This window comes from Tympanuchus pallidicinctus, unplaced genomic scaffold, assembly GCF_026119805.1.
Source record: "Tympanuchus pallidicinctus isolate F22 unplaced genomic scaffold, pur_lepc_1.0 scaffold1, whole genome shotgun sequence".
Taxonomy (NCBI): Eukaryota; Metazoa; Chordata; class Aves; order Galliformes; family Phasianidae; genus Tympanuchus; species Tympanuchus pallidicinctus.
Window position 1 is genome coordinate 67,922,494 of NW_026294618.1, and position 26,822 is coordinate 67,949,315.

The 26,822-nt window shown below is 36.7% G+C and overlaps 2 protein-coding genes across 22 annotated transcripts in view; one reads left to right on the top strand and one right to left on the bottom strand.

Moving 5' to 3' along the window:
* The window catches only part of TTLL2 (tubulin tyrosine ligase like 2), a 487,337-nt gene that overhangs the window by 285,827 nt on the left and 174,688 nt on the right, over positions 1-26,822 (bottom strand). The gene's annotated exons all lie outside the window — the stretch shown is intronic.
* AFDN (afadin, adherens junction formation factor) overlaps positions 1-26,822 on the top strand; it is a 112,706-nt gene that overhangs the window by 77,474 nt on the left and 8,410 nt on the right. For 9 of the 21 annotated variants that reach the window (XR_008209678.1, XM_052696355.1, XM_052696192.1 and 6 more), the window contains 9 exons: positions 12,768-12,833; positions 12,991-13,064; positions 14,023-14,141; positions 15,122-15,316; positions 15,620-15,711; positions 16,123-16,311; positions 18,900-19,922; positions 21,730-21,765; positions 25,664-25,798. Coding sequence is in view for 20 of the 21 variants with exons in the window: in XM_052696355.1 (XP_052552315.1) it covers positions 12,768-12,833; positions 12,991-13,064; positions 14,023-14,141; positions 15,122-15,316; positions 15,620-15,711; positions 16,123-16,311; positions 18,900-19,922; positions 21,730-21,765; positions 25,664-25,798 (1,929 nt within the window). In the remaining variant the exon portion in view is untranslated. The remainder of the gene's footprint in view (positions 1-12,767; positions 12,834-12,990; positions 13,065-14,022; positions 14,142-15,121; positions 15,317-15,619; positions 15,712-16,122; positions 16,312-18,899; positions 19,923-21,729; positions 21,766-25,663; positions 25,799-26,822) is intronic. The other 12 variants (XM_052696230.1, XM_052696331.1, XM_052696283.1 and 9 more) reach the window with 3 other exon arrangements.

Sequence of the window (26,822 nt, forward strand, 5' to 3'; positions counted from 1 at the left end):
TTTTTGTTTTTCTAGCAGTTTTCAAAGTTTAATAAAGCTTCTAAAGTAAATGAAAGTCAGAACGGCATAACTGATTACGTAAGAGTCTGAATATTGTATTGGTTATAGCTGGTGTTGATAAATGCTGTACTGTGTCATAGCATCCAGCGCGGAGTTATCTTGATGGGTATCTTGGAAAATCCAGCAGACTAGAGCGGTGTTTGCTGTAGAGGGCTGAAAGAGAAGTGGAGAATTGTTTTTCTTTTCTTTCAAGGATCTGTAGTCCCCGAGATCAAAATGTGGTTTTCTGTTGTTGGAAGAACAGAATCCGTGGTAAGTCTGTTCAGGTTTCTGTTGGGACTGTCTTTCTCTTAAGTTTTAAATGCTGTCCTTGTACTTCTTCCTGCTCTCTTGCTTGTTTAAACCTGCCAGTAGTTATTTGCTCGTGTAGCAACAATGTAATGTAGCATGCCGTTAAATAGTCAGATGTTAATACCTAATTTTCCAAAATGTAGAAGAAAAAGGCTTAACTAATCTTAAGCTTTTTCTTGATATACACTTCTCGAATGTGTAGACGTGACTATTAATATTTAAAGTTTCAGGTGTGTTAATTACTGTTTTACTGTAGAGGAGCATGAATAGCATGACTTTTGTGATATGTTTACTTGTCATATTAGTTGGCTTTAATCCAGATTCCTCTAAAAGCCTCTTTTCCACTTAAAAGTCTTACCTGGAAAAACTGCAATTGACATGCTAAACGGTACATGTAAGATTTGAATACTTTGTAGACCCTTTGGAAAAGACCAGAACATGCAAAGGCATTCACAGAGTAGAGGCATGTAGATTCTGTTCAGACTGCGACTGTATAAGAGGATTCCAGCATTCTGCAAGTGATACAGCAGATTTTGGTGATGAATCTTCTCATGCTGGTTATATTCATTAACAGTTTTTTAAAATATACGGCATATTACTACCTCTTAGTCTCATAATTCATTAGTACAGTAGAAAAAGTTACCTTAAAAATGTGTATGCATCTTAAGGTATGTATGCATGTGTGTGTCCTTAGGGATACAGATCAGAGCGTATTTTCTAGATATTTTTAAAAGATAGTAAGATAAGATATTTTAATAGCGCCTACTGAAATGGGATAAGAGAGAGCTTCTTTTTATTAGAAGCGTTTTGAACACTGAATGGAACAGTTCATCAATAGACTGGGGAAGGAGTTTACTTTTTTTTTTTTCCTAAGCAGTTGTGTGGCCTCCTAATTGTAAATAATTGGTATTATTTGGCAATCTTTGTTCGTCAGAGTTAATAAAGTCACTGTAAGGAGTTAATAAAATCTCTGTAAGTTGCCTTATTTTCTAAAGAGCTGCTCATCATTTTAGATTTAGCGATCTGAAGCATTAATTTTAAGGAGGGTTTCAAACTACCAGGAATATCAACGTCCGTATGAAATTGTCCTGGAAGTTTGTTCTACATATGTTTAGGAAGTGATATATGTAGGAATAACAGAAGTTTAAAATCTTATTTTAGCTATATATAATAGTGATAACATAGTACGTACATTTGATTCCCTTCACTGAGTTTGCAAGTATAGGCAGCTGACTTTTTTTGTTTTTTTTCCCCCAGCTGTTTCTTAGCTCTTTACTCTTGTTTCAGATCTTAAGACACAATTTCAGACACTTCAGTATTTCCTTGTAATAGCCTTCTCATGTCTGTACATTCTAAATACTTCAGGAAAATCTTCAACTTCTTCTTCCAGTGTGAATTAATTGAAATGCTTGAGTAGGAAGTTTTTTTTTAATGTTGGATACTAATTCACACCAGTGGTCTGAATGATTGATGTTGCCTTAACAGACTTTTTAAGAGGATCTTAAAGTAAAAATGTATTATTTAATTGACATTCCCACCACAGATTTCTTGGTCCCATGGGAGTAAGAAAGTATATTAGCTGCCAATTTAGTCTTTATAATGAACGAATAAGCAGCTAGGTATTAGTAAGTTACATCTTTCTTCTCGATTCATATCTTCAAGAAGGATTTTTTGGTTCAATTTGTGATATATTATAGGAGTTCCATAAAATATTGCTGATGTTTTCATATGCTGTGTACAAACTAAAGCTTTTGCCAGCACTACAGGACTTTTCTTCTCACTAGCTAAGGCCACAGCTCAGCTCAAGTACTTTTGTTTACTTGCATATATTTATATTAATATTGCAAATAGATAACCTAGCTATTTACACTTCATGTCTTTTGGAACAAGGTGTTTGTGTGTGTTGGTGTTTTTATTCTGTTCTTGCTGTTTTCTTCTGTTTTTAATTTAAATGGATGTGCCAATTTCTCCTTGTATTAATACCTTCTATATATAGACACTTGATAGCAAAATGTGGAAGTTAGAGTGTACATAGTCTTTACTCAGAATTACTCTAGCAGACTTCGTTCAATTATGGCTTTCTAATAACTTAGAAAATATACTTTAAATACATGTTATTACAGTATTTACTTTTAAATTTCATACTTCTGTCAGTGAAAAAGACTCTTAAGCTAAATTCTATGCTGAAATTTTCCTATGCAAACAATGCTCTAACTTGGGGTAGAAATTTAGAACGTTAACAATACTTGACAGTATATCTACTGATATTGAATTAAGCTTTATCCACCTGAAAATGCAATACAAATTTATATGAAAGACTGTATTGTATTTTTCCTGTTGTAAATTTTCCTTATCTGTAGACCTAAGAGCTATCACTTGGAAAAAGTGTACATGTGCATATGTATCTCTGTGCACGTGTGTGTGTACATGTATACACCTTCATTTTTTTCCTCCCCAAAAAATGGATCACGCACTATGTGCTGCCCTAATTTTATCCACAGACTTAATTAAGCTGAGGCATTTGTTCAGAGTTGCCTCAACAGGGAAGAGTGTCACGGAATGTGCAATACAACTTCTCAGTTGGCAGAAGACTCTAAACAGCCCTTAGTGTGTCACTGTTCAGTGTGTTTAGAGCGAGCGTGCTGTAAAAAGTTAACCCTTATTTTGGGCACTGAAGCTCAAGCAAAATAAAAATGTTTTCATGAGTTTTAAGTTGCAGCATTCATTAAAGAAAAAAACTGTTACGATGGTCTATTTTATAAAACTTTCATAGGCTGTTAGGAATGTAGTGTATAAAGTGTTTTCTGTTTACCTACTGCTTACTGTCTCTGTTTCATTTAGAGCTATGAGAAAAGAATAGTTAGGATTAGCTGTTGCGTACTTTAATTCAGTCTCAGAACATGACTTTAGGCCAATTGCTTTTGCTTAGTTGCTTTGGTTTTTGGAAGCCCTCAATTTCCAGAGATGTCACGTGTTGAAAATTAATTATCTTCTGTGCTAGACAGAAATATATGCAGCTGTTTGTGCCTGCGTGCCTTTATCTGTTTGCCTTATTAGGGATTCTGAGTGCTGTAATTTGATTTAAAGAAAAAAAAAGTCTGCATCTATGCAAGACTACAATCATATATATTCTAGTACTGCTGTCTCAGGAAGTCCGTTACACAGCATCTGTGGTTCTTTGTTGTTTTGTATCCTAGAAGAAGCAAGCTTTGGGAAGATAAAAAGGTATTTTCACTTACTGGCTTTGTACCTGAGTCAAACTTCATTGCAAATGTTCTTTAATGTAACAACAACAAAAATGAGCCCTTGACTAGAAACCCTTATTCCAGTAAAGAAAATAACAAAGCTCTTCAGTCCTTTCTCTTTAATCCTTTGAGGCTATTTGTAAATAGAGCATGTAGGTATGTGGGATGTAAAGTTTCTAGGCTATGTTGGATGCCTCAGAGTCCAGTTTATACAGTTTGCAAGCTAGCTTTTCTCTGAATTCCAAGTCATTTCTTTTGTCTGTTTTCCTTCCTTGTGCTTCTTAAAGCTGCAACTGGCTTGTTCTTAGACGTTAAATGCATGATATTTCTTTGCCTGCAAATAATGTTGATTGTCCCTGTCTGAATCTCTGCTGCCTGTTTTGTTTAATTGGAGATATTTTCTCTGCTTGTGACTGTACTTTGTCAAACACTGAAAATGTTTGGTATTTTCCCCTCACCACAGAGGAGAATTTAAGAGAAGAAAAGAGACGTTTACATATGTGGAGCATGGGTCAATTCTAAGATTCTTTTTAAGCCAGAGTACTCATAGCAGCTGTGGCCACAACTAGCTTTACATAGAGCAAGCTGTTTCACCTCATTTTTCTACAGCAGTCTACGAAGTGTTTTGCCTAATGATGACAGATATCCAAAGTCTCTAAATAGTTTGGGTTTGGTTTTTTTTTTTTCCAATCTTCATGTCCAAAGAAGCTTGCAAATGCTGCAGGCAAGCCAGTAGCTACAGAGCTTGATCTCTGGACTGACAGCAGTGAACTCTGGACTGACAGTTCAGTGAATCGTAGGCATGCTGCAGGTAAATATACTTGTTCTCATCCAGATGCAAATTACAAAATGCATACAGCTTTAGGGAAAATGAATGCTTGGGGTGGAGAAGCATTCAGAAACTTTTGCTTTTTGCCTCTTAGAGAGCACATTTGTTAATTTGCTGCATAGTTTAGTAAATTGATATTCTTCATTAATGCTTATAAACTTGGATTCTGGACTAGTTACTTGCCAGGGAGGTTAGACTGAACCTTGATTCTGTTGCATAAACTTAAATGCAAGTTTACATAGAAGATCTTCGTAAGTTTTTGTAAACATCCTTAGAGTCTGGAATCAGAAAATTAGCCCTGATAAAAATCAGTACAATCTGCTCTGGGTGTAGGCAGATAAAAGATTTTGGGGCCGATAGCTGATAGCAGGCCTGATAGCTAGATTACAGTCATGGGGCAGATCTTTATGGCTTTCTCTAAGATACACCTTATCTACATTATTAAATAATTAAATTTAACGATCAGAGGGCTGAAGCACCTCTGCTATGGAGACAGGCTGAGAGGGTTGGCGCTCTTCAGCCTGGGGAAGGGACGGCCCCAGGGAGACCTTACAGCAGCCTTCCAGTACCTGAAGGGGGACTACGGGAAAGCTGAGGGGACTGGAGTGGAGCTTTTTATAAGGGCAGGTAGCAGCAGGACAAGGGAAAATGGTTTTAAATTGGAAGAGGGTAGATTTAAACTAGATATTAGGAAGACATTTTTTACTGTGAGGGTGGTGAGACACTGGAACAGGTTGCCCAGCGAGACTGGATGCTGCCTCCCTGGAAGGATTCAAGGCCAGTTGGATGGGACTGTGAGCAACCCGGTCTAGAGGGAAGTGTCCCTGCCTATAGAAGGAGGGGTAGAGCTAGATGATCTTAAAAGATCCTTCCAGCCCAAAGCATTCTATGATTCTATGAAATAAGATCTTTTAATATTTGCGTATTTATGCAAAATTCAGTCAGGTCTCAGGAAGTATTTTAAAAATAAGAAAAAAAAATGTGTCCGTGAGCAGAAAGGAAATGTGTTTTTATATAGTCTTGATATTTGAAGCCACTTGCTTTGATTCTTTCTTTAAAAATGGTCACACTTTATTATTTTTTTTTTAAATGGAGTCAGTCAAACTATAATTGGAGAGTAAAGATTCTTCCGACTTCCGGATTCCTATTCATATTACAAACTATGTGAAGTTTGCAACCATTTAAATATTCATGTATTTAAGACAAATCAGAATTGAAAGGAAGACTTCATTGCAATTCTTGTAAAGAAAGTTATATTCTAATACACATAACATTAAAAAAAAAACAAAAAACACCTGTTGTTGAAATGTATTTTTGTCTTTAGTGAAATGCAACTCTGTCAATTTTTATGGGAAACAGTTCATAACATTGGAGTGTGATAAACAAGGCACGTGAAGCTAAACAGGTCAGGGCAAACAGTAGTTTAGAACAAGTAATGACAAGACCCTACTGTCAACTGTTTGAAGAATTACCGGTTTGGTAAGGCATAGTACCTGTAAGTGTGCTTTACAGATGCATAATTTTTCCTTAGTTATTTAATATTGCAATTTTCCTGTCCTTTTAACAACTGAATAAGTATTTTTGTCATAGATTTCATGTTTTTACTTTAATTGCAGGTATTAAAATAACTGAGTTACCGACAAATCTACAGCATGAACATTCCTAACTTACTGGAATGTGCAGCTCATTGTGGTGCTCCACCGTGTTCCATAGTGCTTCCTTGTGGAGCACTGTGAAGATGGCAGCAGCTTAACTCTTGAGGGGTTATCACCAGTCAGCAGACAGGCCTTCATTCCCACTCTAGTACCTTTAGCCTGGGTATCAGTGGGACAGCTTAGTGACTATGGGCCCTAGATCCCTGCATGGCATGGGTGCTTGGCTTTGGACCTAGCCATGTGTTGATGCTCAGTAGAAGGAGCTGTCTGTTGTCTCCACTGTCAAATTGCAGCTGCTTATCCTGGCAAATGCAACATGAGGAGGAGGTGGGGGTGGAAAATTTTGTCTGTTTTCAATGCTTCCATGGTGACTGAATAACCAGTTTGGGGACTGGGTACGGTGTTGCCATTAGGAAGGCCTTATCTGATCTTACTGTTCTTTCAGCTCCTACTTCATATGCTAGTTGTGCTGTCTGGCATGTTCCAGTTGTACGGCTGTTGATGTGGCCAGTTAAATGAATTTAAATGTTGCAGGAGTTGTTTAGGGATTACTCTTCTTCTACATTAATATAGAAGAAAAACCAATAAACATAAATTTGTCGTATATGTAACAACATGCATATTACATACCTTTGTAATTAAACAGAAATAGATGTTTCTCAAATAAGATTTTTTTTTTTACTGACCATACTGACCTGGTCCCACTCAGCAGAAAGTCTCTCTGAATTCACAGGACCCAGATGCTGGGATGTCTGAATTTTAATATTTGCTGAGATAGTTCAAGTTGCAGCTGGTTAATTCTGCTCTGGTTGTATGATAGCTATTACTATTTTTTCTCTCATACTAGTAAGCAAAATAACCTGTAGGTACTGGCTCATCAAGTGCTTTTCTGATCTAATTTAATGCTTTGGTGTTGAATTACAGTATATATGTATTTTATACTGTTCAGAAATTATCATATTTAAGTGTCTATTTCATATGTCAATTTGTATGTGGGATCTACCTAGTGATTTAAGAATGTCCTTTGTCAAGTCAACTAAAAATCAGTAGAAAGAAAAGTCTCTCTTGTTAGAAGTAACTTTTTCTTCTGTACATTTTACACATCTGAATGTGGTTGAGCATTCAGAGAGCATTAACCATGCTTACACTAAAGTAAGCCTCATTAGTACTACTTCCATAATTTGAAGTTTTCACTTAATCTCATATGAAGAGCTAGATTTGCATAAACTGTGCAACCTATGACCAGTTCTGATATGAAATGCCCAGCAATCTGTTGGCCAGTTTGGTGCTAAACGTAAAACTTTGTTTTATTTCCTTGCTCTTATTTAACTCTGTATCTTCAGGTTGTAATTTCTAGGTCTATATTGTAGAATGTTTCTAAATGTGCTTTTGTTCTGTGATAAGAACTTTTTGAAACTGCACAGCTACAGCAAGTTAGTCTCTTCTAGAAGCTTGTCTATCTTTTTTTCTTCTGTCCCACTGTATAGATGCAATATGAACAGCCATTAGGGAAAAAGAACTTCTGGTGACTTTTAATTGCAGAATTTACTGATAGCATTTAATACCTTGGCTTCTTTCTTATGGCTTCTTTCTTATTCTCTTGATTTGTACTTCTTGTATTCTTGCTCTGTTTTTTGGAGGAGGATGTGTTATTTATTTACTTTTTACATTTTAGTCTGGTCACTTAAACAAATATTTTCCCATACATTCTTTTCTTCATTTATATTTAGGATTAAGACCTCTACCATTCTGAGCAGACTTCTGCTTGCAGATGTATCCTGTGTTTGCCTTTACCTCCCAAGCAGGATTAGAAGATCTATTAAAATGCTTTCTAAATGCAAGAGGATGTTCATTATTGTCATGGAATTCCCGCAGCAATACTCTTAGTAAATTTAAGCTCATGCCAAACTTGCAAGTGCAGTATGTTAACATCCTTCAACTCATGCTGCTTTAAAGCATTACATTGCTTCTTAAGATAATGTAAGATGATTTAAAAACAAACACATGAAGCACCTAAATACAGGTGATAAGTCTATTGCAAATACATTGGCTTCAGGTTGCTGGACCTAATTGTTTTTCTGTTTCTGACTTCAGCTGGCTGTGCATACCTGGCTTAATGATGTGTAAACCTACGCATGGATAAGATTATCTTCCAGGAGTCTTCTGAGGTTTTTGTCCAGAGCTAATTAAGCTTCATGAAATAAATAAAATGGGGACATTTTTATCCCATTGTGTAATTACATCAGTGAGGGTGTATTGATTATTTTTTTTTAACATGATACATTTTCTTCCATTCTAGATACTCTGTTCATCTCCATCACTTGCTGAAATTAGGATAGTTTGTTTGGATGTGTTGGGTTATTTTTGTTTGTTGTTGTTGTTGAGGAGCAGAATCTATGTGCTGTGGCAAAATTGGGAAGTGTCTTTTGTACACACCTGCCGTGTGGGCTTTGAAAACTTAAAATTAGGATGATTTCAAACATTTGTAACGTGTTTTTTCTTCTGTTTAGTTTGCTTCTCTCTGTGGGAACCTGCATAACTACATGCATATGTTTTGGGTTTTTTTCTTGGTGTAACCCCCTTTGTTTTGGAAGTCCATTTTCGCTTTTGCTTCTAGAATTTACTGAATTAGTAAAACCATGAGGAAAAAACTTTATGCTCATTATGTTTGTACTTTCCCCAGTCATTTAACTTCTCTAACATTATGTTCTACTGTTCAAACTTACAGTTCTGTAGGTACACATGAATTTGATATTCAGGATAGGAGAAAATAAATAGAGCTGGAAATGATGCATACTCTATCACTGTTATTGGTATCTGTCATAGTTTTGTTTGTGGGGGCATAATTTTAATTGTGCTGACCTTCATGTTCCTTTAAAAGAAAAACAGATTTATAAGCAATCTACAAAGAAACCTGTTCTGTTGTAATGTCAGTAAATGATAGGAGAGAAATTCATATGGTGCAGGTGAAAATTTCACTTTGGCATTCATGTCTAACAATATCTTAACATCATTTTTGTGTCCTCAATAATTGTACATTTCCTTCTAACAGTCTCCTGAAAGGAGCACAAATAAGTCTATCTCAACAAAAATGAAAGATGTTTACTTAAGTTGCTTCAAAGCATAGGGTAAAAGGCTCAGGAAGGTATGTTAAATTTAATGATACTCAGTAAGAGGTCTTTACAAGTGCAAGGGAAGATCATGAGCATCATGTTAGAAATATGCTAAATGTGTGTAATGTACACAGGAAAGAGAGTTATCCTAGTATGTGAATAGATGTGGTAGTTGATAAAAGATGTTTTATATAATCTGAATTGAGATGTATGATCATGTTGTATGCTTTTAAATTTCATTAGCTTTGTGTTAAGAAAAATGACTTGGAGCTAACACATCTGCACATAACTTCTCTTAAAAGAACACGAAAAAGATTGACAAACTGTGTAGGGTCTATAAAACTACCTCCAAAAAGAAAGAATATGGAACAAAATGTCAGCTCTTCTGGATTGTCATGAAGAATCACTGCAAAGTTTAGAGTGCAAGAACAGTTAGAGCAGAAATCCATCTAATCTGGTATGTTCCAGCTGTGGCTAATGGGAATTTAGCCAAAATGCATAACAGAACATGTAAGACAGTTCCTCCTATTTTCTAGCTTTCTGTAATTCCAGAATTTCTCTAGTATGTCTTACATCTGTATCACTTTTCTGATAGCTCCTGGAAGACCTTACCCTGAATCCTTGGTGTCTAGAGCAGTCTATTTCTTTGCAGTTTCCCAACTGAATTATGAAATTCTGTGGAAAAAAGTCAATGGCATGAATAAGGAAGCTTTGTATTTTGTCTGAACAGAGAAATGATATCCCATCTGTGCCATTCATAGCTCCATAGACCTTCCCTTCCTCTCACGTTTGTTCCTCAAGAGGAGTTCCTTGTCTATTGTTTGGTTCTCTCAAGGAAGTTGCTCCATGTTTCTGATCATCCTTGTTTTCCTCTGAGCCTCAGTTCTGTTGCCTTTTTGTAAGAGATTATATGGACTTCCAAATGTAAGCCCTCTAGCTTTGAGGTGACCATGGTATTTTCTGGTTTGTTCTTTTCTAATAGTTCTGTTGGCTCCCAGGTGTTTGAACTGGTAAATGAAGAACACTGAAAACAGTAATTAAGGAGATTGATCTTGAGCAGCAGTTGAAGCCTGTGTAAAAACTACAATATGGGTATTTGTTCAATTGTAAAAAAAAAAAAAAAAAAAAAAAAAAGTTTATTACTGTTTGCAATCTAGTACAGATATCATGGGCTTAAACAAGTTTCTACTTCATTTAAGGTGCGCACTCATAATTGAGGATAAGAAGGGTGGCAAATACAGATACAGTACGTCTGATATAATTAATGATTAGCAAAGTCACAATCCCAACTTGTTTGGATTAACCTGTATGCTGCTTCAAGTAGCAAATGCTTACTTTTCTCACTTAATTTGACTGTATTATGCAGTTTTTTGTCTGATTCATTAAACCTTATGAGGTGAGATTCTTGCTAACAGCTTTTGAAGTTAGAGCTGAATAAAGCAGCACCACTCCCGGGTCCCAAGACTTCTGATTAGTCTTGGTTATTCTGGCCTCCAAGGAAATGTTGCTTCATCTCTGAAATTAAACACAGTGCATGGCAGTAAAGGAGTAGGCAGGTGACTCTTGCTGGTGACTCCTTAACCTGTTTGGATCTAAGGGAGCTTACCTTTAGATATCTTAGTGGTTGGTGGCATAGGAAAGAGACAGTCATCTTAATCTGTAATTCCCACTCTTCTGGGCTGCTTCTGACAAAGATCAAAGCATTACTTCACATTTTGACTAGTAAAAGTATGTTTTTCCCTATTCCTGCTCCAGTTCTTAATCACTTCACTGTTCTCCAACTCTTAGCTTTACTTACCTGGTTTCTGTTTCTATATGACAAATTTAGTTACATTATTGGTTGCTCCAGTGAGCAGTATATTCATGTAGGTCTTCCCTAATTATTTCCATATAAAAAGCAAAAGCTTCCTATCCTTTGTTAAACTAGTTATTAATATACCAGGACAACTTTTTTCTTATCTCCTGAACATTTAAATTTAAGAATTCCTAATAAGAGATCTTGTTGCATACTTTTTGGAAGTCAAGGTGTGCCGTCACCTGAATCATCTTCCCTCATCTGCTTCACGGTTGGCTTGGGGAAGAAGATTTTTGGTTTTCATTGAATTTATCAATCTTCTGACTCGTACATCTGATTCTTTGGGTATAAGTTAAAAATATATATATATTCTGCTGTTATTTGGATGTTTCTATAGTGTCCTTTTTTAGTAAGTAAATTTCTTAAAAAAAGATTACCTTCATATTCCTCCCAGACTCAGAAAGTATCCTTTCTTTAGTTATTTACTACAGGTTTATTCTTTTTTTTTTTTTCTTTTCTTTTTTTCTTTTAAAGCAATTGTTATGAGAAATGAGGACATGCTGAATGCCAGTCTTTAATCGTAGGGCTCAGAGTAATTCCTATTCTGTGGCTGTTGAGTAAATATTTGGAGTTAACTCAAGGTTTAATAAAAAAATTAGATCATTCATCTCTCAGACAACTTTAATATTTGTTTCTCAAAAATTTGCACTTTTTGTTCTACTTGATCATAATGATGATGGAAGTGATGAATCCTTTTGCTCATGAAAGAGAAGCTGGAAAAGTAGGAGAGCGGGGAAGTTGCATTTTCAGTATGAAAACAGTTTGGGGTGTTATTCCAGAAAACAATGTTACGTTAAAAAATGTTCAGTTGAAAACCTCATGATTAGTTCTAGTGTGTCTTGAGTGATGTGCAAATGAATTTAATTGGCATGCTTTGCTATCGTATGTAATGAAATGATTGTGGTACTGTAAGTGACAGTTTAAGGGTTTGTGATACTAATGTAGACTTCTCTGTGGTGTCTCATAAATTTGAGTACGTGGTGATGCAACAGCATGGTTTGAATAGATGCTTGTGTTCTCATGCCTCAGACCCATTGTCTAGCAACATGTTTAGTGTTAACAGTCCTTTTAAAATTTAGTGGCATACTTCTAGGCAGCTGTTTTATGAACAAAATTGCATGGTTCTGCAGTGGGCTTAAATGTTGACTTGGATAGTTCTAAAATTCTTACTAGTTACAATGTCTACTTGTTTATCCTAAAAGCAAAAGCACTGTTTGCTCTTTTTCCTAGGTCATTTACAGTCCTAATAAAAGTGTTTCTGTTCCTTTTTGTCACATATGCTCGAAGCAGAATAGGCAATCTGCACTTTAACTTGTGTAGTTTGGGCATCAGCAAGGGTAACAGGGCAGTCTTTTGGAACAGAGTATACAGGTATACTTAAAAAATTGTGTTGAAAAGTATGTCTCATCAGAAGATGATTAAAACAAGCTCCTAAGATAAAAGGTTTAGTTGATACACTTTCTTTTTTATTGTTAAAGCTTGTATTAAGTTCAAATACTGTTTACTTCATGCAGTGATTTCAGTTTCAAGAAGCCTAATTTTAAAGCTTACTTTTGATTTTAAGTGAGCTTAACTTTCTGCCATATTACTGTTCTTTGGTTTTTTTCCAGGCTGGGGAAATAAAAAATGAGAATTCTGAGGTTTATCTAGAGATGTAAAATTTTGAATAAAATTGCAGGAATGCAAAACTGAAATAAATTGATGTTTCTTTCCCTGTAGGGTGCTGGTCAAGACAAACTTGGAATATATGTCAAGTCTGTTGTGAAAGGAGGTGCTGCAGATGTGGTTAGTAATATTTTTAAATATAAGAAGTTCAAGAATGGAAAGGTCATTTGGAAATACTTTTAAATCCTTTGTTTACTGATTTGCATGAGTAATTGTTAGCATTTACATTAAGTTAGCATTGGTGAATTAATTTTTTTTTTTCTGGATATGTAATTAGGATGGTCGTCTGGCAGCAGGGGATCAGCTGCTCAGTGTGGATGGTCGAAGCTTGGTGGGGCTGTCCCAGGAAAGGTATGGAATGCTCTCTCTTGGTGTCTTCATATGGAAAAAAAAAAATACTAGACTAATATGAGGGCTGCTCCAAAAGTAATGCTTCTTATTTTATTGCGTTGGCCCAGAGCATCCAACAGTTGGATGTTGGAGGTGTGACAGTAGTATCACCAATGTTCCGTTATATGTTGTTGCTGTGCAACAGATGGCAGCTGAGGAGAAGTCTGACCAAATTACATCTGAAGTGTGTATGAAGCAAAGGGGTGTCATTAAGTTGCTCTGTGCAGAAAAAAAATTCTTCCATTGACATTCATTAATGCTTGCTGAATGTTTCTGGAGATTGAAAAGTGGATGTGAGCACAGTGAGGCATCACAGCAGCTGTGAAACAATAGATCACCTCTGCTGGTGGAGATTTTTACAAGGACATCATGCAGGCTTTTCATCACTGGCAAACATTCATAGTTAATGGTGGTGACTGTGTTGAAAAATAGTGTTTTATAGCTGTGAATGTGCTAATGTGTGTCTAATGGTGATGTTGTGATCTTTGTATCTGTTGTAATTTCCATGGAAATAAATAGGAGGCATTACTTTCAGAGCAATCTACTGCACAAAGTCTTAGACTCATTTTTTTGCACATTGGGTTTTTACTTTCTCTGTAGGAGATACGGTGCTGCATATTGGGGCTCCCATTTTTAGCGAACTGTTCTTACTCCAATTCTTAAATACTTTGGCTCCCAACTTATACTTGCAGAAACCCTTGCATGCATTTGTCAATTCAGTAAATTTATCATCTGGTTTTTTTAATATTTTTTTCATAATGATTTTAAGTATTAGTCAGAAACAGTGTTTTGTCATACAAAAGGTTACTAGAAAAATATGAGAAAGGTTACTAGAAAATGAGTCATACAAAAGTATAATAAGGAGAACTAAGAAGTGTTGGGCTTGATTTTATTTAATTTGCTTTGATATCTGTTGCAGGGCAGCAGAACTTATGACAAGGACAGGTTCTGTAGTAACACTGGAAGTAGCAAAACAAGGAGCAATATACCATGGTCTGGCAACCCTGCTAAATCAGCCATCTCCAATGATGCAAAGAGGTAAAAAAAAAAAAAAAAAAAAAAAGCTAGCATTGATGACAGTAACATTTTTGTAGGATTTAGAATACAGAAAATACAATAATTAATAGTAATTTGCCAAATTTTACCAAAACATTAAATCAAAAAATAAAACTAATTGCATAGAAAGGAAACATTTCTTTTATTGTGAAAAGACAAACTGACTTTTAAATAGTATTTAAAATTATATTTGTCTGATGTATAATAAATGTTTTGCATTTGTTCTTTTAAAAAAAAAAAGTATTAAAGTACAGTCGTGGTTTTGAAATAATTTTTAATTATGAAATATGATGAATACAAACACTATTACAATTTCAATAGCTTTTCCATCCCTTTCATAAAGGCTTCTCTCTTCATGGGATTTGTAAGCAGAGATCGTAATGTAATTACTAAGAGAGAAAAATAAAACCAGAAACCCCTGGAACATGTTTTGCAATACATTTTTATTGTACTTTTAAACTAGAAATAACAGAATGTTTATCTCGTAATTTCTAGTCAGGTCTTACGAAGTTCCATACTTTTATTGTTGAACTTCATAGAGCCAAAATTCAAGTCTTACACAGAATAATTTTATAAAGGAAGCCCTTTTCTATATATAGGATATAGAAAAGAAGGGGTTAAAAGAATAAATCCCTATTATCACGATTTACAACACCATTCCAGATGCCATATGCCCCTGAGTCTCCAAGAGACTTTTTAGTAAGGCACATTTGGCTTTTCCAAACGTCGTATCTTTTCAAAAGCTATTTTGAAGCAAGGATTCTTTTTTGAATTAAACGAATCCTCTGCAGTTGATAAGAAAGAGGAAGTGTGTTTCCAAAGTAACAGTTTTAAAATTTATCAGTTGCTATGCCAGAAACTCAATTTTTGTTCTGAATGCAAACTAACTCCTGTTCAAAAAAGAATACTCTAGACAGCAGTTAATATAAGTGAAGGGGGAAAATATATATCGACTGTTACAGTTTCTGACCGCCGTGGCTCAGGTAAACCCCGACCAAAGAGTGAAGGTTTTGAGCTGTATAACAACTCCACGCAAAATGGGTCACCCGAGAGCCCCCAGCTGCCATGGACGGAGTACAGTGAACCAAAGAAGCTGCCAGGAGATGACAGATTAATGAAGAACAGAGCCGATCATCGCTCCAGCCCCAACGTAGCAAGTAAGTCAGATTGTTCTTCTCGTAGAGGTAGATGTCTCTTTCACTGACTTTAAGGGCTGTTCAATTCCAAAGAGAGGGGAAGGGTTATTTGATTAAAAAGAAAACAGAATTAAAAAAAAAAAAAAAAAAAAGCAGGATTAAGTTTAAGTTTGAATAATGATGTAGTTGTAACATTTGGAGCAAGCCTCTTGTTAGAATTATTCAAAGCAAAAATCATACTTATGTTGTGAATACTATTATTATATTAAGTTATGTAAATTAATATTAACAGGCATGTAAACGCTTCCTTTAACTTTCCAACAGATCAGCCTCCAAGCCCTGGGGGAAAGAATGCTTATGCATCTGGAACTACCACCAAAATAACCTCAGTCTCGACTGGAAATCTTTGTACAGAGGTCAGAAGTGGCAAAGAAATGCTGGCTAGTAAATTTTCCTTAGCTATCAATGGATCAGTGTGCTTGAATCAAAGCAGTATCTCAAGTATTTGTACATAATGCTGGTGCTAGTGACTGAGTGGTGTTTTTACTTCCAATGGTTTAATGAAAGATTAAGACAACTTTGTGTGATTTTATTACTTTTTGTTCATAAGCTGCAATTTCTTTGGCTTGTACAATATTGCATACTTGTTTTCAGACCGTAAAGATATTAGTCCTAACCACAGCTTATATTTGAAAACCTCTATTCCAGACAAATAATATTCTCACAAGGCAAAACAAAACATTTAAGAAACACATGGTTGGAAAAACATTCTTTACAGATTTGTGTGATTAGAAAATTCTATCTTACGTTCATTCTGTTTTTTTCAGGAACAAACTCTGCCTCCACGACCTGAAGCTTATCCTATCCCAACTCAGACCTATACCAGAGAATATTTCACATTCCCAGCTTCAAAATCCCAGGATCGAATGGGTCCAACTCAGAGTCAGTGGCCAAATTATGAAGAGAAACCACAGATCCAGGCAGAGAGTAATCATTCAATCAATACTACAATGCAGGTCAAAAACTTTTTTTTTTTTTTTTTTTTTCCTAAGTATAAGAGGGAGATGGGGGGGAAAGTAGATGAAACTTTCACTCACAGTTTGCTGGAGGTGTTTTTGTGGAACAGTCAGTCCTCTGTGATCTCTGAGCTGCTGAATATTGGTTAAACCATAGCACAGATGAGAGGGATAACTGTACTTCTGGCTTGCAATCAGGAACCCTACTTTTTTTTTGTTGTTTTGTTTTTGGCTATAGAATTTTTGTTATTAAGTTACACAGATCTGTGATGTTTTATGTCCTCTTTACTCAGAACAATGGGGAATAGATGGTAATAGGGTTATCTTGTAAAATGTTTTGTAGTTTCCTGTAAGTAAACTAAATGATTCACTCCTCTAAGAGGGTTTATGTGGAAAAAATCTCTTTGCCTGCAGGGTGCATCATTTAAGTGACAGTGAAGTATTAAAAATGAAATAACACAGTATTTTGAAAACTATCCAAGGCCTTTGAAGAAACACATTCCTTTCTCTCATTAAAAAAAAAAAAAAAAAAAAAAAAAAACCCAAAAACTCACGCCCTTAAGACTGCATTTTTATTTTTTTTTTACTTCCATTGGTAACTTCCCTGCTGTCAGAATGCAAATGCTTCTTGATCTGAAATGAATTTACCTTCATAAAGTAGAAAGATAGTGTTGTTCCACTAAATGAGGACTATGTGGATTTTAGTAATCTTGGTAGTCGAAATCCAGTCACTGCATTTTTTTTTTTTTTTTTTTTTCTCTAATGCACCAGAGACAGCTTCATCACTCAAAAACTAAGAGATGAAAAACTTATTTCTTTTGTTGCTTGGTTGGGGGTTTTTTTGTTAGTTTCATTAAGGCTCAGTATGCTTTACTTTCCGAAAAGCATTGTCATCTAAGTTACTTTACACCATGTCATAAAAAATAACTAGGGATTGATACATTGAGTAATCCCACATATATTAGCGAATAGGGAGAAAAGTTACTTGAATAACAGCTTAGTTCACTGAGTGTATGCATTTATTTCAGTACCAGAGGTATCAGATTATAAAGAAAATAGATGCTATACCCAAAGTAGGATTTTCAAAGGTAATTTTGAAGGAGCAGATTATGAGTTAATGTAACTTTGTCATGTAACTATGGAAATATTTGGCTGAATTCCTTTGCTTAACTTCTTCATATTTCATTAATTCATCTCTCCTAATCTGAGCTGTGTAGTTAATTTTTGGCTGTGTGTGTAGCTGCTGTGGCAGGGGGAGGTATATTTCCGTTTCTCCTAATGGGATGAACTGCCATCTGGATGTGCACCTCTCCCATGCTTAGGGCAAGCTTAAGTGAGTAGCTTAGAGCAGTTAAAACTGGTAAGATGAACCCCATCTGTTAAAGTTGTTGACGATACAGAATTTGAGTTACAGTCTTAAGGATTAAAATGTTGGAGCATTTTCATAAAACCAACGACTAGAAGCTTTAGCACCCTACAGGCACTGAAAGTGTAGACATACTTTTCCCCACCATGCAGTACTTCACGTTGAAAAGGGAGGAAAATAGAGTTCAATAAATAAAAATATAAATAAGTCTTTACAGCTTTTCACTTATGTGAAATGCCTGTTTTCTGCTCCAAATGTATTAGCAAACTGTTTGGTTAGGTGCATCTTTACAGCAAATCTAACACAAATAACTGTGTGTTCAGATCTGCTGGACTAATAGAGCATAAAAAATACACTTGTTCATCTCAAAGAAGGCATTCTTTTGAGGTTACAGCTAAGGTCATTGATGGAGGAAGAAGAAAAGGAGTTTGCTTTGTTAGTCTTTCAGTTGTTGATAATTGGTACATTATGTGTTCAGTGCTTACTATTTCCTATCATTCAAAGCATGAATTTTTGCTGCTAGAAAACAATCAACAGATTAGATAACCCTAATTTAGGGCCTAGTATTCCTTTCCTGAAGATTGTATAGCACAGTGGTACCTCACGCTTGCGTACAAAGTGACCTGGTGTTTGGCACGTTAAGTCCGTGCTCCAAAAACAGGTGGAACTAGATAGGACTTTGCATATTCCATACCCATGAATGACTGTCATAATGAGAGCTTCCAGCTGAGTCATCTCTCTTATTAACAGGGGAGGATGGGCAGAGGCTCCCGCATCTTTTCCTCAGCAGTCTTTCTGTTTGCCTTCCTAATAGGAAAACCCTTTGTCAAGCCAGCTGAAGCCTGAATGGCAGAGCTGGTGTGCTTGTGCTGCTGGTCCAAGCTACCGGCCGGGGCTCTTGTGCTCCTATGGCAGGAGCTCTGTGAGCTGGGGAGGCTCAGCTTAAGCTCTATTTCATCGTCTTCCTTTCTCCCAGTCCAGGTTTCCAGGCATTTCAGAGGTTGTAAAATCTCCTATTGCTTGAATGATTTAAAATGACTGGGAAGAATATTTTATTGTTGATTTTAAGAAACTTGCTTGTCATGGAAATGCTGAACTTCTCTAAAAGTGATTACCTTCAGTAATAAGAATGTGGTCTGTGAGCCATTTAGGCTTTTAATATTTCAAATATGTTTTAATGGAGATGGACTATGAAATAGATGCTTTGTTTTATTTTTTCCAGCGTGTGGCTCGATCCCAGGAAGAACTCCGAGATAAAGTTTTCCAGCCAGAGAGGAATCGCTTGGAGGTTGTTATCAGGAAGGATATAGAGTTCATTGATCGGAAGTCAGACAGCGATCAGTGGATGAATTCATCTGTGGATTCTAGCACATCTAGCCAAGAGCACCTGAACCATACATCCAAACCAGTTTCACCTGGTTCTTGCTTAACTAAAAGTGGACCTGGCCGTTGGAAGACTCCAGCTACAAGCCAGCCGACTCCAGTGGCGATTTCCCAGCCCATCAGAACAGATCTTCCTCCTCCGCCGCCACCTCCTCCAGTTCATTATGCAGCTGAATTTGATGAACCACAAATGGATTTGCCTCTGCCTCCCCCTCCTCCACCAAACCAAGTAGGAGCACAAGCATCTTCTCAGGTGGCTGCTGCTGAGCGTAAAAAACGAGAAGAGCACCAGAGGTGGTATGAAAAGGAAAAGGCACGTTTGGAAGAAGAACGAGAAAGGAAACGCCGTGAGCAAGAGAGAAAACTGGGCCAAATGCGTTCGCAGCCACTAATTCCTCCCCAGCCTGTGGTTCCTCCTGTTTCCCTTCAACAAGTGAAATCAGAAAAAACTGCAACTTTCCAGAGGTCTCAAGAAACAGTCATTCGAGAGTTGCAGCCACAACAGCAGCCTCGGACTATTGAGCGGAGAGATCTGCAGTACATTACTATCAGCAAGGAAGAATTGTCCTCTAGTGACAGCCTCTCTCCAGACCCCTGGAAACGAGATGCCAAGGAGAAACTGGAGAAGCAGCAGCAGATGCACATTGTGGACATGCTGAGTAAAGAGATTCAGGATCTTCAGAACAAGCCTGATCGTACAGCTGAAGAGAATGACCGCCTCCGCAAACTCATGCTAGAGTGGCAGTTCCAAAAACGACTTCAGGAATCAAAGCAAAAGGATGAAGATGATGATGAAGAAGAGGATGATGATGTGGATACTATGCTTATCATGCAGCGACTGGAGGCAGAAAGAAGAGCAAGGGTAAAATGGGATAATCCTTTCTAGACAAAAGCGTAGTTATTGTGTGTCTTGGATTTGTCTGAGTATTTTGATCTCCTAATAGGGTAAAGAAGAACGGAGCTGTCTTGACTGTCTTTAATTTTTAAAATTGCTGTAGGAGCTTTTGCTTGCTTACAGTGGCTTCAGCAGTTAAACAATGAATTATGAAGGTGTTGTAGCTACCTATTAAAGAATGTAAGTTGGCAGTCAAATTCACTTTTCTTGTTGCGGCTGCAGAAATTCCCTGTATACAAAGGGATTTAGCCACATAGCTGGACCAGGATTAGAAAGTTAAACACTGGAGAGAATTTGCTTACAGGAACTCAAGCAAAAATATTTGAAATCATGACAATTTGTAGCAGAATCAGAAACAAAAAAATGTTTTTTCCTTTTTTTTCAAACATTTTTACCTATAAGAGTTCTCACAGTCTTGGAACTGAAATGGACATGATGTTACCAGGGAACAGAGTTTCCACCATGTTGGTCCACTCCAATCAGAGTCTGGGGCGTGAGGCAGATGTTACCTCTGCATTTACCACCACCTCTATGATGACACTAACAGTGCTGGGTGGAAGCATTAGGCTGAGCCATGTCATTTCTTGTGTTGTAGTAACTCAAGTATCCCACCCAGGGCTCCGGCTTGCAGATTTTGCATGGTGTACATTTATATCAGCATCGGACGGAGTTTGCTTACCTTAGCTTCACTGCTGTAAAAGATCATAATATATGTACTAAGATAATGTAGCTGGATAGTCTGATAAAGGTTTTATCACTCCACTGCTAGTTGCTGTCTCTCAGAGTCTCTTGAATCTCTTGTTGCTGGGAAACAATTCACGTAGGAGAATTTTTCTTCTCTGAATAGCACTGATACCAAAGTTACATACCAATAACTGTGCTTTCACAGGCTTAAAAACTATCTCTGTAATTCACTGTCTTCTGTTTATCTTGAAAAGCTGACTTAATTCTGTGATAAGCAGTTTCTACTTGTTGATAAATGTTTGCACGTGTATTTTGGCATTCAGAAATAGCTATCAGCTTGCCTAATATTTGAGTTCAGGATTGTTTTGGCTGCTTGATTCTCTAAACTTGCTCTCCTCGTGTTTGCTGCATTCTGCATTGCTTTCCTTTTTTCTTGTGGCTAACTTTATTACTGTTTAAAACAATAGATACCTCAAGCTTGGAAACTGAAGAAAGGAAAGGATAAATATATCTTTGGCAGAATGGTTGTGTTAAAGCTCAGCACAGCTAACATGTAATTTGTAGCACTAAGGCAGTTACCTCTAGGCATAAAAATCCATATAAAACTGCCATTTTCACAGAAGTCTTTAACATTTTACTGTAGCAAAACTAAAAAAGCCATGTGTCATTAATGAAAAGCCAATTGCATTGCATAGTGTTTTATCAGTCTTCTTTGCAAGTGCTGGATTTCTAATACTGTTTGTGCATGAAGTTCTTCCAGCATAACAGCTGTTTTGAGCAGAATTGATGTTTGCATTTGAGTTACATTTCACTGTCTGTACTATAAGAGATGCAATAAACAGCATCTGTAGAAAAAAACTGAGCTTTTGAATGAGTTTAAACAGCACTGATAAAAAAAAAAAAAAAAAAAAAAAAAGGATGATCTGCTTGTTTCCTTGTCTGTATTTCAGGAGTTTGTGGAGTTCAGTTTGTCTTTCTAAAACATCTGACTTAACAAATAAAAGAAAATGCTTTTGAAATAGAACAAGTCTAACCTATCTTTGTTTTCACTGTGCATCTTTCTTTTTTTCCCCTTTCTTACTACCTGCAGCAGACTGCTGTGCCAGCAATCTCTGTTCTAGACTTGGTATGTTTGTTTCTTTCTCCTTAATATCTTTCATGTTTCAATTTCTGATGTTAATAATAATTGTCTCCTGTGCTTTGGATGATGATTTGCCATCTTTGGGTGTTCAAAAATCATTTTGATACAATAAACAGTAAGTTAACTATAAGCATGTATTTGAATGTTTCCAGATGTGGTGACTCCTTCCCCCGTGTTTCTCTCCTTTTAGATGTTGTGTTCTGCCTGCAGGCTTGATTTGTTTGTTGTAGCAGCAGTCTGATATAAAATAGTGTACTTGGTGTTTTGTCACTGTGTTTATGATGTCTTACAAAGCAGTTTGAGTGATCAAACTGTGATGTAAGATTTCTTCCTTTCTCCCCCTCTTCCCCCCTTCTTGTTTTAGAAGAGTTCTAGCAGTTCCATTCCCTTCTGACTTGAAGTAAATTGTTCTGAGAGCCTAATAATACAGAATATTTAAATTCTGTTGATAACTAACGTGCATAGCTTTCTAGGATTTAACACAGTATTTAGCCACATGCTGAAATCTGCTCTTACACATGTAGAGTTTTCCCATTGAAATAAAAATGGACTGTAAACTCAGGAAATAATTCTGAACTAATGTTTCCAAGTAGGTCACCTAAATGTGTGATTACTAAGTTACTATATTTTATTTTCCTAAATTTCAAGTTTCAGATGGTTAATGCTATGGTCTGTTGTCTAAAACATGGCAGGCTTTCAACATGAGGCATTAACTGCTAAGACTTCAGTTAATTCTGTATTTTATTGCTCTCATTGGGAATGAGTACATGGGGTGGGGGGAGAAATAGTTTTCTCTCACCTTCAAAGTATTCTGTGTCATTAGTATGCTAGTTTGAAAGAAGGTTAATGTGTGCAAGTCCTGTGAGTATCATGAATTTGTGTTGCTGGAAAAGAACTGTAAGCTTTGCTGTTCAAAATATGGATTTGGATATTTCTTCACTTCTTGATTTAAAAAACAAAACACAGGCTTTTAAAATTCATATTCAAGTAACGTATACTTATAAGTGCATCTGAAATACTCAGTTATGTGTTTGTGTGGTCCATCGGGTCTGAGCAGTTGACAGCAGAGAAAGAAGTGAAGCATGTAAGCTTATTGAAGTAATTGACAAGTGGAGTTTTCAGATGCAGCATCTAGCAATATTTTTACTTATTACTACTTCTGTTTATTTAGTTGTTTTGCCACTGCCTTGATCTGTGGAGCTGTGATTAGGTAGATAAGGTTCTTGAGCAGGCAGGCTATAAGCTCCCGGACCGTTCTGCTGTAGAAGGCTGTGAATTCAGTCAGTATCAGCAACCTTAAAAATGAGTTAGGCAGATTCACGGATCTTGCATCTGTGAGTAGCTAATGAAAGGATTACACAAAAAGATGCATCCCTCGTGTAGTGCTGAATGCTGGGGAAATACTGGAGGAATGGCACACAGAAATGGCAGCCCTCCTTGCCATTGTCAGGCACAGGACACTGCACCGGATGGGTTGATGGCCTGACCCAACAGAGGGTTTATTTGTCAGAAGTAGGTAGGTATAAATGTAAGATTCGTCAGGAACTTTATTTAAAGCATTCTAAGCAGTGCTTGGAGGAATGAGTTTTATCTGGGATCTGAGGCTTCCTTCAAGCATGCCAATCCCACGCCTATCTTCGCATTTCTGATACTGCAGAATTCTCTCCACTTCTCTCTCCCTATTATCTTCCTCTGACTGTCAGCTGAGGGCCGTGTAAGGATCTTGAAAATCTGGTAGTTCCATCTGAATTGCATAATGTTGTATGCAACCACAAACACACGTCTTCACGTGCTCTGGCATGCCTTGCCATCCTGGTGCTCCCTGCCATCCTCTGAAAGCCCCAGAGTAGAAACTAGTTTCTACTGCATTCAAGAAATGAAGTATCCCTCGGTAATAGCTACTGTATTCCTGTTTGTGCTTCCTTTATTATTTCTAGCCTTTGTCCTAGCTGTTATGTTAGAATAGGCTTTGATTTGAATGGGTTGTCTTCCATAGTTATTATGGTTTGTATGTTGACATAAATCCCCATATGGCACCTAGTTTTCCCTTACTTATGATCACAAACAAATATAACAAAACAATACTAGCTTCCCTTTGTTACTGAGCACAAAGGTATTCATGCAGTCATCTGGAATCACTATTTACTGTGTTTAGACCTTTACCCTAAATGTGACTGGGACAAAGTCAAAGAATTCCATATTTTTTTCTTTGCAGTTTTTTGCCTTTTTTTTTTTTTTAAGAGGAAATTAACTTCCCTTCCATTAACTCTTCTGAATTAGTAGTTGTCTTTCTTTTTAACAACTGTCTCCTCTGCTAAAACAATGTCTTCTTAATAAACAAGACAGACAAGGTCTTAATGGAAGTAGGTGGTAGATTAATTACTTTCTTCCTTACTCTACAGTGTATACCGAGCTTCATATTTTTGTAACAGTGAATTAGGAATTACAGAGCTTACAAATAAGGCAAATTTACTCAGAGGTAGCATCGCCAAGTACATGTTTGCCAAACTCCTCCCCAGATGAAATTAATTACTCTGCTCTCTGGCTTTTGTGTTTAAATATAGAGATTTGTAACGCTTCAGTTTAGAGGTGGTTTTGCTGCAATCATTTCTGTAGCTGTTGTATGATGTAGAAGGTGAGTGTTCATGAAGTGCTGTTGCGTAAGGGCATAAGAGAGAAATGTTACATGAACCATGGAGGGAAGTGAATATTAGAAAATTTGTAAAATAAGAAAGAACAGTTTTGTAGAGTTGATCAAAAAACTGGTTAGAAAACCTTGGGCCAGTATCTGATAGACTGCATATATATACAGTCTGTATAAAACACATTTCCTCTAAAATAGCAGAGACTGCAGGAGACAAACTACACACATTTATGTGGAAGTTGTTCTTGAAAAATCTTGTTAGAACTAAATTTTGCTTACTTTCATCATTGCTTTGCTCTTTAAGAGCCATTCTATATAAGTGAAGGGTTGAGGAACAAATCCAGAAGTAGAGAAACACCAGTGTTAAGTACAGCTTGTAGTGAAGTATGCCAGTCAGAGACAGGATCTTATGGAAAAGCATCACTTTCAAACATGTCACAGTAAAAAGCAAAGCAGGATGTAAGTCTAAGTACTTTCTATTTATGAATGTTGTTATGTCAATGAATACTCCTATGCAACAAGAGCACATCCTCTTAGCTTCAGAAAACTGGGCAAAGTTTGGGATTTTGCTCATTTTTCTGACATGTTCAGTGTTTATCACAAACACGTATGAAGCAGCGTTGTCTCTTGGACATTAGTTGTTCTTGTGAGCAAAGATTTCTTTGCCTCGCTCTGTTTTGTTGTTTTTTTTTTTCAAAACACATCTGTTGCAGATACAGTGGGAGATTTTAATTATCTCCTGAGACTATTTGCAGACTTGCTGAGTGAGCCTGTTACTTTAAATGGATTGACCCTTTGACTAATGAGTCGTGATTTTCCGGTGCTTAAATACTAATCCCAAATGAAAAACCCATTGGCTGCTAGGGCTGTGGACTGTTGGTTCCAAGTATTTAATTTCACTTTGTTTGGCCTGTGAGACTTCAGATATCACTGAAGCAGTCTGGAGCATGTGTCACCTCAGCCTTCTGCTAGGGGTTCGTTATGACTGCTAAAAATGTCTCTCTGCTTGTTTATAAGTGTGTAGTTCTGTGCATCTCTTGTTTTTCCAGCTTTTATTCTTAACATGGACTTTAGGGAAAACAACATCAGAGTGCACTCTTCACTGGTGAAAGCAGTGTTGTTAATCTGTACAGCACTTTCTAAGGAATTGTTTTTAGATACAAATGATCAGTTTATAGTTGTTTTTTTTTAACCCCTACCTATGTGAGTGATGAAAAATTAAAGGTGTGTCTCTGTTAGTTACAGGATGAAGAACGCAGACGGCAGCAACAGTTGGAAGAAATGCGCAAGCGAGAAGCAGAAGACAGAGCCAGGCAGGAGGAGGAGCGCCGACAGCAAGAGGAGGAGCGGACCAGAAGAGAGGCAGAAGAAAAGGTTATGGTCTTCTGAGGGCAGCAGGAGTTCTTAGTTCTTACAGGCCTCTCCTCTTTAGTAACAGCTCAGTTTGGGGTCATCAAGGGTTAAATGCACCAAATTTGAGATAAAGGTCGTGGCCTATGGCTTAATTTTACCAATATTTAAAAAAAAGAAAAAAAAAAAAAAGCAAATTTGCCATTTGTGATGGCTAGAAGCCGGTGGTATTGCAGAAGTAATAGAGTAGGCATTCCAGCTGAGGGTTTTTAGCAGTGACAAGGGCTTGTTTGCAGAGCCTTCTAGAAGAGTTAAGGCTAAAACCCATTGCATCTCCTAGTTTTCTCAAAAAATAGGTTATTCTGGTTTCTGACAGTGATGCAGTGCTACCAAATTATGTGTATCATGCACTTGAAAGATTTTCAGTGACAGAACTGGACAGACGGGCTTTTGCATCTACCAACTAGGAGGTCGTTACCATCTGACCAGCATGATAGCTTTAGAGACAAGAATAAGGAAATGAATTTCTTGTCTTTGTTCGAGATAAATAAGATCAGATTTATTTGTTTATTTAGAGTATCAGACTCGGTGCTGAGCAGCTTAAGTGGATATTTTTAAACATAAATGAAGAACAAAAGGAATGTTCAAAATGTCACATAGTCCCAGCACAAGTTGCAGTGTGTTTAGACAAAATATTTTTTTGTAATGTGTAGTTTCCAAATACACATCTTCATGTGTTATCAAGCTACAGAGAAAATTATGAAAAAAAGTAATGCATTAATTTACAGTGTGGCTTAGGCAAGAGCTGAACAAAATTAAATGCTATGAAGTTTAAAAACAATACAAACCTTTAAAACTGGAAAATACAGGCATGTTTCATGTTTTTTCCATTGGTAAATAGCCTTGTGTGTCATAGGCACAATTTTTTAGAAAGGTGCTTTTTATAAATGCTTTTATAAAAAGCATCATTTGATGTTAGTTTTTAAAAGGTTCTTTGTAATTGGATTTTTATGTGAAAGTAGTTTTCCTGCTGTTCATACTTGAAGCT